Source organism: Palaemon carinicauda, chromosome 3 (assembly GCF_036898095.1).
Source record: "Palaemon carinicauda isolate YSFRI2023 chromosome 3, ASM3689809v2, whole genome shotgun sequence".
NCBI lineage: Eukaryota > Metazoa > Arthropoda > Malacostraca > Decapoda > Palaemonidae > Palaemon > Palaemon carinicauda.
The window spans coordinates 87545523-87563022 of record NC_090727.1 but is presented as its reverse complement, the minus strand read 5'-3'; the positions used below and the strand labels follow the sequence as shown (position 1 = coordinate 87563022).

The following is a 17500-nucleotide window of genomic DNA, read 5'->3' as shown; positions in this document are numbered from 1 at the left end:
ATTTTATTTTCATGCTTACAATATATTGTTTCCCTGTATTTGACTAATTCCTCTTTTGTTTTTTCCTTATTTAGCTTAGTTCCTTATTCTCCATAAAGTCGTATAACTTTGCCATGGGCTTTCTGTCTGTTCCTTATCCTATCAATTATATTTCCCCAAAGTTTTTTTTTTTTATTTTTATCCATTTTCATTTCTTGTTATCTTTTTTTTCAAATATAGTAATATCCCCCTTTAACAATTTCTTTCACTTCCCTCTTTTTTTGATCGTATCTCTCTTCTAATGCCTTTTTTTACTTCGATATTGGATTATTTCTTTTCTTTCTGTTTAAATCCTTCCTTTCCTTTATGCCTTTTCTTATTTCATCGTTCATCCAGGGTTGCTCATGTACCTTTTCTTCATCAAGAACTCGCCTTTTATACGTAACATAAATTCTAAGAATTAAATTTTTAAATCACGTCAATAAATAATTTCAATGGTATAAATTAATTCTAAAATTAAATTAATAACATACATTCTAAAAATTACATTTTTAAATCACGTTAATGAAGGATTATAATTATATAAATTAGTTCAAAAATCAAATTAATGTGAAATAATTATTAATAAATTCAGTTTCCACTTAGAAATACGATAACAAACGCCAGATTTTGAATTTCCGTTGCATCTTTTTACTACCCGTTGAAGCTGCAACATTGCAACAATATCTGTTCCCTTTCGCCTTTCCCTTCGGAGGTATATCCTTGGCGTATTCCCCTTCGAAGTCTCCTCAAAGGTCTTTTTCTTTAGGTATGTAATCATATATCAGTGAAATAAAGTTTGATTTTTACTGTGTGAATTAATATTAATAATGTTAAATATGCTAAGCCTTGTCAGGGTAGGTAGTACGCAGTGTCTATCGTGTGGTTCACTGCAAGCATTGTTTCATATAGATTCGCTTGATTTTAAGGCTATATATTTATGTTAACAGAAGGAAATCTAACTTAAATAAAGGAGAAACATTTTAAAAGGGTATTGGGAAGGTTTTCATATGTATTTTATTGCATTTTAAAGTATGATTTATATGTATTATATTGCATTTAAGGCAAGGCTTTCATTAAAATACATATAAATTATACATTAAAATAAGTAGATATTAAAATGCAATATAATACATATAAATTAGACATTAAAATATACATTTAAATATACATTAAATGCGTTAAAATTAAAGTTTAACGCAGGACATTTCAGATAGAAATTTCAGCTTTTCTTAGAGTACGTATTTTGCTTTCAATGAATTTTACCATCATTTTTGCTGCAAATAAGTCGTTCTGTTATCCCCCCATTCTCCCATCCTGACGGACACAGGTGGGAACCGGGGGGGGGGGGGGGACTTTGGGTGGGGGGAAATTAGGAAATAATTTGATTTACTGCTGAAAAAAATTATATTACATTCAAAACATTATTAACTGTAGGTAAAGCAGTTTGTCATGTAAGTTTTTCATAGACAAAAATACGATTATATATCATTTCCCCAGTATGTTTTCCCCACCCAAAACCCCGAGTTCCCACTGGGGGTCCCCCATTATCGTAGGATATAGATATATATATATTTCTGAAACTATTTATTTGCCATGGGAATGAGTGTCATTTTCGAAGAGAGCGTAAATTTTTCTATAAGAAAAATTAGTTTTTTTCCTAGGTTACATCGCCCTGTAATACAGTAAAATAATACCAAAAATATAAAGTTCGAGATTCTTTCTACAGGCCACAAAACCTAAAATGCACCACCTAACTTAATCTAGAAGTTCCCATGTCACAGACCTACAGTCAATTTTTTTTTAGCGAGGCAGATTTGCACCGACTCGCAACGGTGCCCTTTTAGCTCGGAAAAGTTTCCTGATCGCTGATTGGTTGGACAAGATAATTTTAACCAATCAGCGATCAGGAAACTTTTCCGAGCTAAAAGGGCACCGCTGCGAGTCGGTGCAAATCTGCCTCTCTAAAAAAAATTGACTATAGCAGGGCAAAAATCCCCCCCCCCCCAGCTTCCCCTTCCCAGGTCACAGACCTTAAAAGTAAATCACAAACCATCCCCTACCTTATTTCATTTTATATACACAAACATTGTAACTATAACGTTGTCCTATAGTTAACCCTTTTACCCCCAAAGGACGTACTGGTACGTTTCACAAGACTCATCCCTTTACCTCCATGGACGTACTGGTACGTCCTTGCAGAAAAATGCTATAAAATTTTTTTTTTTTATCATATTTTTGATAATTTTTTGAGAAAATTCAGGCATTTTCCAAGAGAATGAGACCAACCTGACCTCTCTATGACAAAAATTAAGGCTGTTAGAGCAATTTAAAAAAATATACTGCAAAATGTGCTGGGGAAAAAATAACCCCTTGGGGGTTAAGGGTTGGAAATTTCCAAAGAGCCTGGGGGTAAAAGGGTTAAGTTACAAATAATTGCTTACCTTACTTGTGAATGAGAAATAACTCCGGGACATAGAGTGCCAATATTTTATGTAAGTTTTTATGCGTCCCAGAGTAGAAGGTATTTGTTTAAAAGATCACGCTCTCCCTTTACTGCAAAATTATGCAGTCCTGCAGCTCTCCTCTTAACCCTTTTACCCCAACGCTATTTGGAACTTTCCAACCCTTAACCCCCAAGCTTTTTTCTTTCTTTTCAAGCACATTTTGCTATATATTTTTTTTAGATTGCTCTAACAGCCTTAATTTTCATCATAGAGATGTCAGGTTGGTCTCATTATTTTTGAAAATGCCTGAAGTTTCTCATAAAGTTATCAAAAATATGCAAAAAAAAGGTACAAAAACAGTTTTTTGCAAAGACGTACCGGTACGTCCGTGGGGGTAAAGGGATGAGTTTTGTGAAACGTACCAGTACGTCGTTTGGGGGTAAAAGGGTTAAATAGTAATTAGGAGGTTTTTTAAATGCTGGGAAAGCAAAAATTGGCAAGATATGTTGAGGAAGGGGGCATCACCATCTTCTGTTTATGGACGCAGGTAGCACGAATTCTGTTTGGTTGACCACGTTAACGATGTTAGCTCTAAGTCGTTTAGTGAGGAAACCGAACTATATTTTTTATAACCCCTTTCCTCTTGCTCAACATATCTTGCCCTTTTTTGCTTTCCCAGCATTTAACCCTTTTACCCCCAGGCTATTTGGAAATTTCCAACCCTTAACCTCCAAGGGTTATTTTTTTTCAAGCACATTTTGCAGTATATATTTTTTTTAGATTGCTCTAACAGCCTTAATTTTTGTCATAGAGAGGTCAGGTTGGTCTCATTCTCTTGGAAAATGCCTGAAGTTTCTCAAAATATTATCAAAAATATAAAAAAATAAAAATTTAAATGGCAGTTTTTTGCAAGGACGTACCGGTACGTCCATGGGGGTAAAGGGATGAGTTTTGTGAAACGTACCAGTACGTCCTTTGGGGGTAAAAGGGTTAAAGGACTTCCTAATTACTGTACAAGAAGAGGAGAGCTGCAGGATTGCGTAATTTGGGAGTTAACGGAGAGCTTGGTCTTGTAAATAAATACTGAGGAGAAAAAGGTTACTTTTACCTTTATTTATCGATTCGGCAGTATATTTTCCCCACCCCCAAGCCTCTGGTTCCGACTGGTTGCCTCCCCCCCATTACTCTAGGATAAATAAAGGTTTATCGTATTTACTAATTTTTTGTGATGGAAACTAAGGTCATTTTCAAAGAAAACGGGAGTTTTACTCTATAAAATTGCATTTCTTTATTAGTAAAGCTTTTCCCGTGTTGTATGATAATAGCCGTTATTATTATTATTATTATTATTATTATTATTACTTGGTAAGCTTCAACCCGAGTTGGAAAAGCAGGATGCTATAAGCCTAGGGGACCCCAACAGGGAAAATAGCCCTTAGGGTAAGGGCTTCTCTGGTTCTACTCAACTGGACCTTTTGTAATTCATTTTATCGTATACATTCTAATGCATTCAGCATATGGTAGTAGGTTGGCCAGGATACCAGCCACCCGTTGAGGTGCTGTACCGCTTGCCAAACAAAACTACGTTGGATCCTTCTCTCTGGTTACGGTTCACTTTCCCATTGTCTACACATACAACGAATAGTCTGGCTTATTCTTTACAGAATCTCCTCTTTCCTCATACTCCTGCCAACACTGAGATAACTAAAAAATTCTTCTTCATCCGAGGTGTTAACTACTGTACTGTAATTGTTCAGTGGCTACTTTCCTCCTGGTAATGGTAGAAGAGACTCTTTAGCTATGGTAAGCAGCTCCTCTAGGAAAAGGACACTCCAAAGTCATTGTTATTCTTGGGTATTATTATTATTATTAAATGCTAAGCTACAACCCTAGTTGGAAAAGCAGGATGCTATAAGTCCAGGGGCCCCAACAGGGAAAATAGCCCAGTGAGGAAAGGAAATAAGGAAAAATACAATATTTTAGGAATAGTAACAATATTCAAATGATTATTTCCTATTTAAACAATAAAAAATTTAAGAGAACAAGAGGAAGAGGAACTAGATAGAAAAGTGTGCCCGAGTGTACCCTCAAGCAAGAGAACTCTAACCCAGGACAGTGAAAGACCATGGTACAGAGGCTATGGCACTACCCAAGACTAGAGAACAATGGTTTGATTTTGGAGTGTCCTTCTCCTAGAAGAGCTGCTTACCATAGCTAAAGAGTCTCTTCTACCCTTACCAAGAGGAAAGTAGCCATTGAACAATTACAGTGCAGTAGTTAACCCCTTGGGTGAAGAAGAATTGTCTAGTAATCACAGTGTTGTCAGGTGTATGAGGACAGAGGAGAATCTGTAAAGGATAGGCCAGACTATCTGGTGTCTGTGTAGCCAAAGGGAAAGAACCGTAACCAGAGAGAAGGGTCCTATGTAGTACTGTCTGGCCAGTCAAAGGACCCCATAACTCTCTAGCGGTAGTATCTCAACGGGCGGCTGGTGCCCAGGCCAACCTACTACCTACAAAGTGCCATAGCCTCTGTACCATGGTCTTCCACTGTCTTGAGTTAAGAGTTCTGTTGCTTGAGGTTACACTTGGGCACACTATTCTATCTAATTTCTCTTACTTTTGTTTCTTTAAAGTTCTCATAGTATATATAGGAAATATTTAAATGTTACTGGCCTTATAATATTTTATTTATCCTTGTTTCCTTTCCTCACTGGGCTATTTTCCCTGTTTGGATCCCTGGGCTCATAGCATCCTGGTTTTCCAACTAGGGTTGTAGATTAGCAAGTAATAGTAATGATAGTGATTGTTTATTGTCAAATCCACATAATCGAAGCACTTAGATATCAAATTTGATTAAAGTGGTTGAAATATACAGGAAATTTTAATATCATTATATACAATATTTAGAAATTATATTTGTTTAGACTGAAAACATAAGGTAATTCATTTTAATTCGTAAAATTGAGTGTGGATAATATAGCAATGTAAACTAAAAATTTTTACTTTGTATAGTCTTGAATATCAATAAATGTACGTAACATTTGGTGTTCATAATTCTGTATATGATATAGGCTACAAGTACAAAACATCCGGTTGTGTGTATGAAATATATAATCAAATTATGATACATTTAATTGATCATGAAGCAAATTTTATGTCAAAATATGTAAGGTAAACATCCCTAATCTGACTTGGAGCTCCAGATGCAACCTAACCTAATGTAGGAGGGTGGGGATTTCCTAACGGAAACTACGATACCTTGCCCATCCGATGAGACACGACAGATAGAGAGTTATTGGGTCCTTTGACTGGCCAGGCAGTACTACATTGGATCCTTCTCTCTGGTTATAGCTCATTTTTCCTTTGCCTACACATACATCAAATAGTCTAGCCTATTCTTTACACATTCTCCTCTGTCCTTATACTCCTGCCAACACCAAGGTAACTCAAAAATTCCTTTCTCTTAAGGGGTTAACAACTGTACTATAATTGTTCAGTGGCTACTTTCCTCTTGGTAAGGGTAGAAGAGAGACTTTAGCTATGGTAAGCAGCTCTTCTAAGTGGACACTCCAAAATCAAATTATTGTTCTCTAGTCTTGCATAGTGCCATAGCCTTTATACCATGGTCATCCGCTGTCTTAGGGTAGTTTTCTTGCTCGAGGGTACACTCGGGCACAATATTCTATCTTATTTCTCTTTTTATTTTTTGTTTAAGTTTTTATAGTTTATTTATGAAATATCCATTTTAATGTTACTGTTTTTAAAATATTTTATTTAAATTGTTCATTACTTCTCTTGTAGTTTATATCGATATTTCCTTTCCTCACTGGGATATTTTTCCCTGTTGAAGCCTTGGAGCTTATAGCATCCTGCTTTTCCAACTAGGGTTGTAGCTTAGCTAGTAATAGTAATATGGGGCACAAGTAACTGTCGTTTTCCCTCTTTCAGCTGAACAGCGATCAACCAGCCGCCATGTTCTACAGCTATGACGTTCTCAATCCCCAGAATGGGAAGTTTGCCGTCATTTGGCTGGTGGCGACGGGACACCTCCGGTACGCCAACCGCCGCGACAAGAACTTCAAAGAAATTATGTCCCTGAAAGTCTCACGGACCTGGTGAGTTTCCCTCTCGGCGTCGCTGTGTCGTTTCTACTTGTTCTCTTGCAATTAAGTCATTTATTGGAACTTGTGTCATCAAAGGTCTACGCTAGACAAATTTGTATTTCCGTGGATGCATGTGGAATGTTCACCACTTTTATTTATTCAGTTATTTTAGTTTTTTTTGTTGATCATATTAAAAAAGAAAGTCTTATGCAATACCGTGTAACAGGAAAAGATTTCCAACTTGTTTAAAGGTTTAAAGGTCGCTCATGAATGGCAGAGGCAAGGGACAGTGACATTGCCCTAGAGACTGACCATATATTATATCCATATACCAAAGGCACTTCCCCCAATTTTGATGTCGGCTACCCCCCAAAATTGGGGGAAGTGCCTTTGGTATATGGATATAATATATGGTCAGTCTCTAGGGCAATGTCACTGTCCCTTGCCTCTGCCATTCATGAGCGGCCTTTAAACCTTTATATATGGTCAGTCTCTAGGGCAATGTCACTGTCCCTTGCCTCTGCCATTCATGAGCGGCCTTTAAACCTTTATATATGGTCAGTCTCTAGGGCAATGTCACTGTCCCTTGCCTCTGCCATTCATGAGCGGCCTTTAAACCTTTATATATGGTCAGTCTCTAGGGCAATGTCACTGTCCCTTGCCTCTGCCATTCATGAGCGACCTTTAAACAAGTTGGAAATCTTTTCCTGTAACACGGTATTGCATAAGACTTTTTTTTTTTTCTCAACTTAAAGTTATTTGTCCATTGGTTTTTAGGGTTATGTATATGAATTATTTTACTGTACATCATCTTGATTTTCAGCAACGACATCATCCGACACATCGATCAAAGGGGACATGGAGAGAGGCCCAAGTTTTCGCTGTACCTCTCGTCGATGCTCTTCTATGGGACGGTGAAAGTCTACCACCGACAAGTGCGCTTTCTCCTGGGTAAGCTTTATTTGTTACGTACTGGTATACAATAGTCTATTCTTTTGCTTATACAAACCTTTGTCCTAGAATAGGTTTTAAATGGACCTCAAATTACAAAGTTAGTAGTTTCCAAAAAGCTGTTTATAAGTTGAATTGTTTATAAGTCTCCCAACCTAACCTAACTCATATGCCGATGATTTCCAGCAGTTAGTCAGCAATTAGTCATGTTTCATATGAATTGAATATCAGATTATTGCATGTGTCATTTTCCTTTCTGTATTAGATTATGATATTATTTTATTGCTGTATTTCATAGTCCTATTACAGTATACAGTACAAACGTCTGTTACAACATCTTAGATTTATAATTTCAGCTGAATTTGTGTATCTCCGAATGTTTTGTAAATTGAGGACCTTTTGTACAGTGTTTTTGTCGTAGAGGGAACTCCTCCATTAAAATTTGATGAGGTGTCGATAGTTACTCCCTGGAGGCGGAAAAGCCCCCCCACAACACACTTTGTTTTCATCCGACAGATAGTACACACTTCCGCCGTCCCAAAAGTGGCCATTTTAATGTTATGCTTCTTAGATACATATACCAAGGCACTTCCCCAATTTTGGGGGGTAGCCGACATCAAACAAATGAAACAAAAAAGGGGACGTCTCCTCTTTATGTTCCTCCCAGCCTGACAAGGTAACCGAGTTCGGCTGGTACTGCTAGGGTGGCACAGCCCACCCCTTCACATTATCCACCACAGATGAAGCTTCATAATGCTGAATCCCCTACTGCTGCTACCTCCGCGGTCATCCAAGGCACCGTAGGAAGCAGCAAGGCCTACCGGAACTGCATCACAATCGCTCGCCATTCATTCCTATTTCTAGCACGCTCTCTTGCTTCTTATTCCAGGTATATAGGTCAGCCAATTACCGTGTGTGAATATATAAAGGAAGAAATGAGGTTCAGCAATTGTCTGATCATCCTTTACATTCAGATTTCCCTGGACAATTCTATCCTGTTCGTAATACTAGGCAGGCAGTTAATTCTAATAGCCAGGCCTTCTCCATCATGAGGCTCAATATTACACAGTATTCTAGAAGTTTTATTCCAGCTGTTATCAAGTTATGGAATGAACTTCCTAATCGGGTAGTTGAATCAGTAGAACTTCAAAAGTTCAAAGTTGGAGCAAATGTTTTTATGTTGACCAGGCTGACATGAGTCTTTTTATTGTTTATAAATGACATATTTGTTTTTGACGTTGTTAATAGTTTATATATGACATATCTGTTTTGATGTTGTTACTGTTTTTAGAATGATTTATTGTTAATTTATTCTCATCATTTATTTATTTCCTTGTTTCCTTTCCTCTCTGCTATTTTTCCCTGTTGGAGCCCTAGGGTTTATAGCATCTTGCTTTTCCAACTAGGGTTGTAGCTTGGCTAGTAATAATAATAATAATAATAACCTGTCAATAGCCACATTCCTCCGCTTGTTAGACAGCTTCTGTGTTTGCCGTTCCTTCTCTGATAAGTGTGGCCTTCGGAGGAAAGGGTTTCTGCTGCCCTTCTTTCCATCATTGTCTTCTCGTCCTGGGAATTTCTGTAAGAACGCACTAATTGATTGATCGGTTTGGTCATAGAGTTCCTGTGATATCTCTCACCGTTGGAGCGTTTTCGCCTGTCTAGACACATAGGAAGACGAAGTTCAAGCTTCTTTTTGTACTTAATCTACAGTACTGTACTACCTTCTACACTCCCCTTAGATCCACACATAAAGGCTTTACATACGGTCTTTTACCTTACTGCATCTCACGTACGTGCACAATAGAAGAGTTTGTGCACAGTTTTCCATGCGCATGGTCCCAATGCTCGTTTTAGGTGCACAAGCTCGTGTGGTTTTTTACGTGTTGCCTTTCACTCATAGACGAGCAAGTATTTTCACGATTAAACACAGCAGAATTCTACGTCCATGATTTACTCGCTGAATGGCCTTGCGGCTCTAGCGCTTAGCTTTGGGCCAAAAATTTCAATAATCAATCAAATCGCATCCATGATTTCCACATAGCCTACCTGACTTCTATGGTGTAGTGTTTACATATGGTCTTCTACACTTTGCCTCTCGGGTGCAACGACTCTCACGTACTGTGTACAAGGTCTACTTAACACAGACATGAACTTCCACATGCATGAGCCATCTTGCACAAGAATTCCACAAACTCAATCGTGGTGATAGATTTCCAGACTCCCAGGGCACATACATCATGTTCCAGATTTCTTCTGTTGTCCACGCCCCGTAAGTGCTCGAGCATTCTCCGTGTGACCATACACTATGTCGTTGGTCTTTTCTACCGGGAACATATCTTGTTCAGCCGGCTGGTCTCACAGGGGACCAAACACTTGCTCCTTCATCTGGCCTTGTTCTTTATTGCCATAGTGTTTCTGTAATCCTTCTAGTTATGTAACGGAAAACCTTTTCGTAGAAGACCATGAAGACCAATCGATTATATTATAGTACCAGGAACTCTCCTTATAGGGAAGGATCCCAATATGTTGTTGCCCCATCCATGAGCTGGCGAGTTGGTTCGTACCTGGATCGTTCCCTTTGCAAAGTATACGTGTCGGTATAGGTACCTATGTTTTATCTCTTTTTATCTCTTACAAGAACACTTTGGAATATAAGGCTCCGCCCCCTTTCCCCTTCCTGGACATCCGTCTTTCAGGAGAGAGGGGGAAACGATGAATGTTGAAAGTCGTTTGTGGGTACAAACATTGGTACGTGTCGCTTTTGCACCTGGGTCAAGCCCTTCCAAATGCGGTGCCCTCAACAAAGTGCTGCAACTTCACCCACAAAAGAATATAGCTTTGTAAGATGTCAGATCAGTGAGGCTGCGTCTCACTGATGATCATTCCTATTAAGGCCTCTATTGATCCGCACACCATTTGTTCCAATTATCGGGGTAAAGCCTGTCAATTGGAAGATCGATGTGAGGAATGCGTTGGGCTTTCGGAATTCGATTTTCAAGAATTCCTGAAATATTCACGTAGGCTTGAGAGAGATAGAGTCAGGAGGAGTTCGTCTCGCTCAGTTGATTTTTCCTCTCCCCATGCCCCACAACCTATTCCTTCCCCTGTAGTGGTTGCTCCCGACCCCCCTTCTAGCACTCATCAACCTTCGATGGCAGATATGATGCGTGCCATCCAGGCTCTGGGTGAGAGAGTCGAGTCATTGGCGAGTGACCGCAATCAACTCATGGCTGACGTCAAGGAGTTGAAGGGTAAGAGTGCAGTGGGAAGTGAAGTGAGTGTTAGTGCAGTGAAAAGTGTCAGTGTTACGCATGAGGGTGCGTCTGTTCGTGCCTGTCGTCCTCCCAGTCCGGGACCTCTTGCAAGCTCCCAAGCCCAGGGGAGAAGCAATGTCGTACGACCAAAGGGTTCGACAGGCTTTAATCAGCGGACAGACGTTCCCTCCGTGGTTTCGGACGTATCTTACCTAGATCGCCCCACCCACAAGAAGACGAGTGAGCCCGTTCATTCCTCGTCTGTGGAAGAGGTTTCACGCCAGAAACGATGGACCAAGGTCTCACTGCCTCTTAAACGCAAGGTCCCTTCCGCGCAAGTCCAACGGCCCAGGTGTAGCCACTGGGTCAGTTCGGACTCGCTGCAGTCCTCCGACGACTGCACACCTCCTAAGAGAGGCAAAGTGGTACCGCAACAGGCAGTAACTCCGTCTGTTGCCGCACCTGCTGCTGTAGACCCTAAGTGGTCTTTGCTACAGTCTATGCAGACTCAGTTAGCTTCTTTCATGCAGGAGTATCGTGCGGAGAAGGTTGACGCTGCACCCGTTGGCCTACAACCAACCACGGTTGTGCGCCCAGTAGACGCTGAGGCTGCCTGCTCCCGCACTCTAGCTTTGAGAGTTCCACCACCCATGCGCAGTCGACCCTGCCAGACGCATGTTGACGTTCACCGACGCACGGAACCCTCCGTTGACGTTCGCGTGCTACCACAACAACAGGAGGGTGGAGTTAAGTTGCCGTGTTTTGACGCTGTGCGTCAACCTCCGCAACCCATTGTGGTTTCCGCTACTCGACCGCAGTCAGGAGTAGACGCCTTGCGTCCCCACACAGCTATGGTTGTTGCCAGTTCACAGACTGACCAACAGTTCCATGACGTCGGGTCCAGTGCAGCCACGCATGCACCCGTGCTGCCGGACTCAGCCGACCAGCTTTTACCTACTCCTTTGCCGCTTCTTCCTCAACATTCAGACGATGGACTCTCTGATGATGACGACGCTGCACATCTTGACAACCAACACACGGACATCGACGAACCCAAGACCACGCCTCCCTCCTTAGACTTTAGGAAAGTGCTTGCGCTGTTCAAGGATTTATATCCTGATCAGTTTGTGTCTGCAGCACCACGCTCGCCTCCCTCTGAGTTCGCTTTAGGCATGCAGTCATCCGCACCTGCCTTTACGAAGCTCGTACTCGCTCGCTCGTCCAAGAGAGCTTTAAGAGTACTGGGAGATTGGTTGCAGTCCAAAAAGCAACTTAGGAAGACAGCCTTCATGTTTCCCCCGGCCAAGCTTGCTCCCAGATCTAGCGTCTGGTATGCCACGGGAGAAGTTCTCGGCTTGGGAGTTCCTGCCTCTGCCCAGGGCGACTTCTCAAGTCTGGTAGACTCTCCCCGCAGGCTGGCCATGAGACGCTCCAAGATTTGTTGGACTCCTTCGGATATGGACCATCTTATGAAAGGAGTATTTCGAGCATTCGAAGTCTTTAACTTCTTGGACTGGTGTTTGGGAGCGTTGAGCAGGAAGACCTCCCCTTTTGACAAGGAAACTTCCATGCTCATTATGTCCTGCATGGACAAAGCCATACGGGATGGTTCTAGTGAGCTTGCGGCTTCTTTCGTGTCCGGGGTCCTCAAGAAGCGGGATCACCTTTGCTCCTTCTTGTCAGCTGGAGTCACCCCATGTCAAAAGTCGGAACTTATGTTTGCTCCTCTCTCGAAGTGCCTCTTCCCTGAGGAGTTGATCAAGGAGATTGCCGCCTCCTTGATCCAGAAAGACACTCATGACCTGGTTGCGTCATCCGCACGCAAAGCCACCCCTTTGCCCTCCGTGCCTAGACCCAGGATGGACACTCCAGCGTCAAGATTCATTCCGCCCTTTCGTGGCAGAGCCGCCAGCAGAGGAGGTGCTCGTGCCGAAGGTCAACGCGGGAGCAAGAAGAAGGGTTCCAAGTCCTTTAAAGGCAGAGTCTGACTGCCACCTTCTTCAGACAGCAGTGGGAGCCAGGCTCAAGAACTACTGGCAGGCCTGGGAGAACAGGGGCGCAGACGCACAATCTGTGAAGTTACTCAGAGAGGGGTACAAGATTCCATTCTTGCGCAAGCCCCCTCTAGCAACAACTCCCATCGACCTCTCTCCCAGGTACAGAGAGGAGGACAAGAGACTAGCTTTGCAGCAAGAGGTGTCTCTCTTACTACAAAAGGGAGCGGTAGTCAAAGTCCGGGACCATCAATCCCCGGGCTTCTACAACCGTCTCTTCTTAGTGGCGAAGAAGACAGGCGGGTGGAGGCCGGTGCTAGACGTCAGTGCCCTGAATGTCTTTGTCACAAAGCAGACGTTCGCCATGGAGACGACAAAGTCGGTTCTAGCATCGGTCAGGAAGGAAGACTGGATGGTCTCGTTAGACCCAAAGGACGCTTACTTTCACGTCCCCATCCACCCAGATTCCCAACCTTTTCTAAGGTTCGTTTTCGGGAAGGTTGTATTATTATTATTATTATTATTAAATGCTAAGCTACAACCCTAGTTGGAAAAGCAGGATGCTATAAGCCCAGGGGCCCCAACAGGGAAAATAGCCCAGTGAGGAAAGGAAATAAGGAAAAAAATATTTTAAGAATAGTAACATCAAAATAAATATTTCCTATATAAACTATAAAAACTTTAACAAAACAAGAGGAAGAGAAATTAGATAGAACAGTGTGCCCGAGTGTACCCTCAAGCAAGAGAACTCTAACCCAAGAAAGTGGAAGACCATGGTACAGAGGCTATGGCACTACCCAAGATTTGAGAACAATGGTTTGATTTTGGAGTGTCCTTCTCCTAGAAGAGCTGCTTACCATAGCTGAAGAGTCTCTTCAACCCTTACCAAGAGGAAAGTAGCCACTGAACAATTAAAGTGTAGTAGTTAACCCCTTGGGTGAAGAAAAATTATTTGGCAATCTCAGTGTTGTCAGGTGTATGAGGACAGAGGAGAATCTGTAAAGAATAGGTCAGACTATTTGGTGTCTGTGTAGGCAAAGGGAAAGAACCGTAACCAGAGAGAAGGGTCCAATATAGTACTGTCTGACCAGTCAAATACCAGTTTCAAGCCCTGTGCTTTGGCCTAAGCACGGCACCTCTTGTTTTTACGAAACTGATGAGGAATATTGCCAAATTCCTGCATTTAGCAGACATCAGAGCCTCCCTCTATTTGGACGACTGGCTTCTAAGAGCTTCGTCAAGTCGTCGCTGTCTGGAGAATCTAAAGTGGACTCTGGATCTGACCAAGGAATTGGGTCTCCTGGTCAATATGGAAAAGTCCCAACTCGTCCCATCCCTAACTATAGTGTACCTAGGAATGGAGATTCAGAGTCAAGCTTTTCGGGCTTTTCCGTCGGCCCCCAGAATCAGTCAAGCCCAAGAATGCATCCAGAACATGCTGAAGAAGGACCGATGTTCAGTCAGACAGTGGATGAGTCTGATAGGGACGCTTTCATCACTGGACCAGTTCATCGCGTTAGGGAGACTCCACCTCCGACCCCTTCAATTTCACCTAGCTGTTCACTGGAGAAAGGACAAGACGCTAGAAGCGGTCTCGATTCCTATTTCCGAGAAGATGAAGTCTTCACTGACTTGGTGGAAGGACAACATTCTCCTCAGAGAGGGTCTGCCACTGGCTGTTCAGACCCCCAACCACATTCTCTTCTCGGACGCATCGGACACGGGCTGGGGTGCGACATTGGACGGTCGGGAATGCTCGGGCACGTGGAATGCGGATCAAAGAACGTTACACATCAACTGCAAGGAGCTACTGGCAGTTCATCTGGCCTTGAGAAGCTTCAAGTCCCTCCTTCTAGGCAAGGTGGTGGAGGTGAACTCCGACAACACCACAGCCTTGGCGTACATCTCCAAGCAAGGAGGGACTCATTCGAGGACGTTGTACGAGATCTCAAGGGACCTCCTCACCTGGTCAAGAGATCGAAACATATCGCTAGTAACGAGGTTCATTCAAGGCAACATGAATGTCATGGCAGACCGCCTCAGCCGGAAGGGTCAAATCATCCCAACAGAGTGGACCCTTCACAAGAATGTATGCAAGAGACTATGGGCCTTGTGGGGTCAGCCTACCATAGATCTGTTTGCAACCTCGATGACCAAGAGGCTCCCAATTTATTGCTCACCGATTCCGGACCCAGCAGCAGTTCACATAGATGCCTTTCTTCTGGATTGGTCCCAGCTAGACCTTTATGCATTCCCCCCGTTCAAGATTGTCAACAGAGTACTGCAGAAGTTCGCCTCTCACGAAGGGACAAGGTTGACGTTGGTTGCTCCCCTCTGGCCCGCGAGAGAATGGTTCACCGAGGTACTGCAATGGCTAGTAGACGTTCCCAGAACACTTCCTCTAAGAGTGGACCTTCTGCGTCAGCCGCATGTAAAGAAGGTACACCCAAGCCTCCACGCTCTTCGTCTGACTGCCTTCAGACTATCGAAAGACTCTCGAGAGCTAGAGGCTTTTCGAAGGAGGCAGCCAGAGCAATTGCTAGAGCAAGGAGGACATCCACTCTTAAAGTCTACCAGTCGAAGTGGGAAGTCTTCCGAAGCTGGTGCAAGTCGGTATCAGTATCCTCAACCAGTACCTCTGTAACTCAGATAGCTGACTTCCTTTTATACCTAAGGAAGGAAAGATCTCTTTCAGCTCCCACGATCAAGGGTTACAGAAGCATGTTGGCAGCAGTCTTCCGTCACAGAGGCTTAGATCTTTCCAACAACAAAGATCTACAGGATCTCCTTAAGTCTTTTGAGACCTCGAAGGAGCGTCGGTTGGCCACACCAGGTTGGAACTTAGACGTGGTACTAAGATTCCTTATGTCAGAAAGGTTCGAACCACTTCAATCAGCCTCTTTTAAAGATCTCACTTTGAAGACCCTTTTCCTCGTCTGCTTAGCAACTGCTAAAAGAGTCAGTGAGATACACGCCTTCAGCAGGAGCATTGGATTTACATCTGAAACGGCTACATGTTCCTTACAGCTTGGTTTTTTTTAGCCAAAAACGAACTTCCTTCTTGTCCTTGGCCCAAATCGTTCGATATTCCAAGCCTGTCTAATTTGGTTGGAAATGAACAAGAAAGAGTCCTATGCCCTGTAAGAGCTCTTAAGTACTATTTGAGACGTACTAAACCATTACGAGGACAGTCAGAAGCTTTATGGTGCGCTATTAAGAAACCTTCTTTACCTATGTCGAAGAATGCAGTTTCTTATTATATCAGACTTTTGATTCGAGAAGCTCATTCCCATCTGAATGAGGAGGACCATGCTTTGCTGAAGGTAAGGACACATGAAGTTAGAGCTGTCGCAACTTCAGTAGCCTTCAAACAAAACAGATCTCTGCAGAGTGTAATGGATGCAACCTATTGGAGAAGCAAGTCATTGTTCGCATCATTTTACCTTAAAGATGTCCAGTCTCTTTACGAGAACTGCTACACCCTGGGACCATTCGTAGCAGCGAGTGCAGTAGTGGGTGAGGGCTCAACCACTACATTCCCCTAATCCCATAACCTTTTTAATCTTTCTCTTGAAATGTTTTTTTATTGTTGTTTTTTGGGTTGTCCGGAAGGCTAAGAAGCCTTTCGCATCCTGGTTGATTTGGCGGGTGGTCAAATTCTTTTCTTGAGAAGCGCCTAGATTAGAGGTTTTGATGAGGTCCTTTAGTATGGGTTGCAACCCTTCATACTTCAGCTCCTAGGAGTCGCTCAGCATCCTATGAGGATCGCGAGGCTCAGTAAGGAAGACGTACTTAAAAAGGCAGAGTAATTGTTCAAGTCGACTTCCTTACCAGGTACTTATTAATTTTATGTTTGTTATTTTGAATAACTGCTAAAATGAAATACAAAATACTTAGCTCTTAATGTCACGTATAATGCTGGTCTCTACCCACCCCCCTGGGTGTGAATCAGCTATATGATCACCGGCTAAGTTTAATATTGAAAAATGTTATTTTCATTAGTAAAATAAATTTTTGAATATACTTACCCGGTGATCATATATTAAAGGACCCTCCCTTCCTCCCCAATAGAGACCCAGTGGACCGAGGAGAAAATTGGTTCTTTGTTGACATTGGAGTACTTAGTACCTGCTCGACAGATGGCGCTGTTGATGTACACCCCCACCTGTATAGCGATCGCTGGCGTATTTTGTCCTTAGGTTTTTCTGTCGGGCAGCAGAGCTGACAGCTATATGATCACCGGGTAAGTATATTCAAAAATTTATTTTACTAATGAAAATAACATATTTAACACAGTAAGAGAAAAACAATATTTGTTATAACCTGATATCTGGGAGGAACATAGAGAGGACAGAGCTACGAAAAACACGTCCGAACGTTAACGGGTGCTAACAAGGAATGATGGGAGAAGGATAGGTAGTAGTGGTGGTGGTGGTGTGGGGGGGTTAGCTGTAATGAATGACACCGCGTAGTAACGGGGGATTTTGAGGAAGGAGAAGTCTAATTGGAAAGGGACCTCTGGTAGTGGTATCACTCGCCCCAGTTTTAATACCGACACCCTTTAGGGGTGAGCGAGCTGGATATATTCCTGGCATTCCATGCAACTTTTTTCTCTGGTATATTTAGTAGTATTTATACCTTTGAAATGGTGCTTTAAGGAGCATTTCACTGGGCAACACAGGTTCCTCGCCCAGAAACAGATTTTTCCTTCGTCAAAATCCCTTTTTT

The 17500-nt window shown here is 42.4% G+C and overlaps 1 protein-coding gene and 1 long non-coding RNA gene across 2 annotated transcripts in view; both read left to right on the top strand.

Annotated features, from left to right (window-relative positions):
• The first annotated feature begins 673 nt into the window (after nucleotides 1-673).
• On the top strand, nucleotides 674-7521 carry LOC137637781 (uncharacterized). Its single transcript, XR_011043801.1, has 3 exons — nucleotides 674-787; nucleotides 6416-6582; nucleotides 7394-7521. It is a non-coding gene; the product is annotated as an uncharacterized lncRNA (long non-coding RNA).
• A 2715-nt stretch (nucleotides 7522-10236) lies between these two features.
• LOC137632587 (fibrous sheath CABYR-binding protein-like) overlaps nucleotides 10237-17500 on the top strand; it is a 39433-nt gene continuing 32169 nt past the window's right edge. The window contains exon 1 of the mRNA XM_068364619.1: nucleotides 10237-10272. Coding sequence (XP_068220720.1) covers nucleotides 10237-10272 — 36 coding nt within the window. The remainder of the gene's footprint in view (nucleotides 10273-17500) is intronic.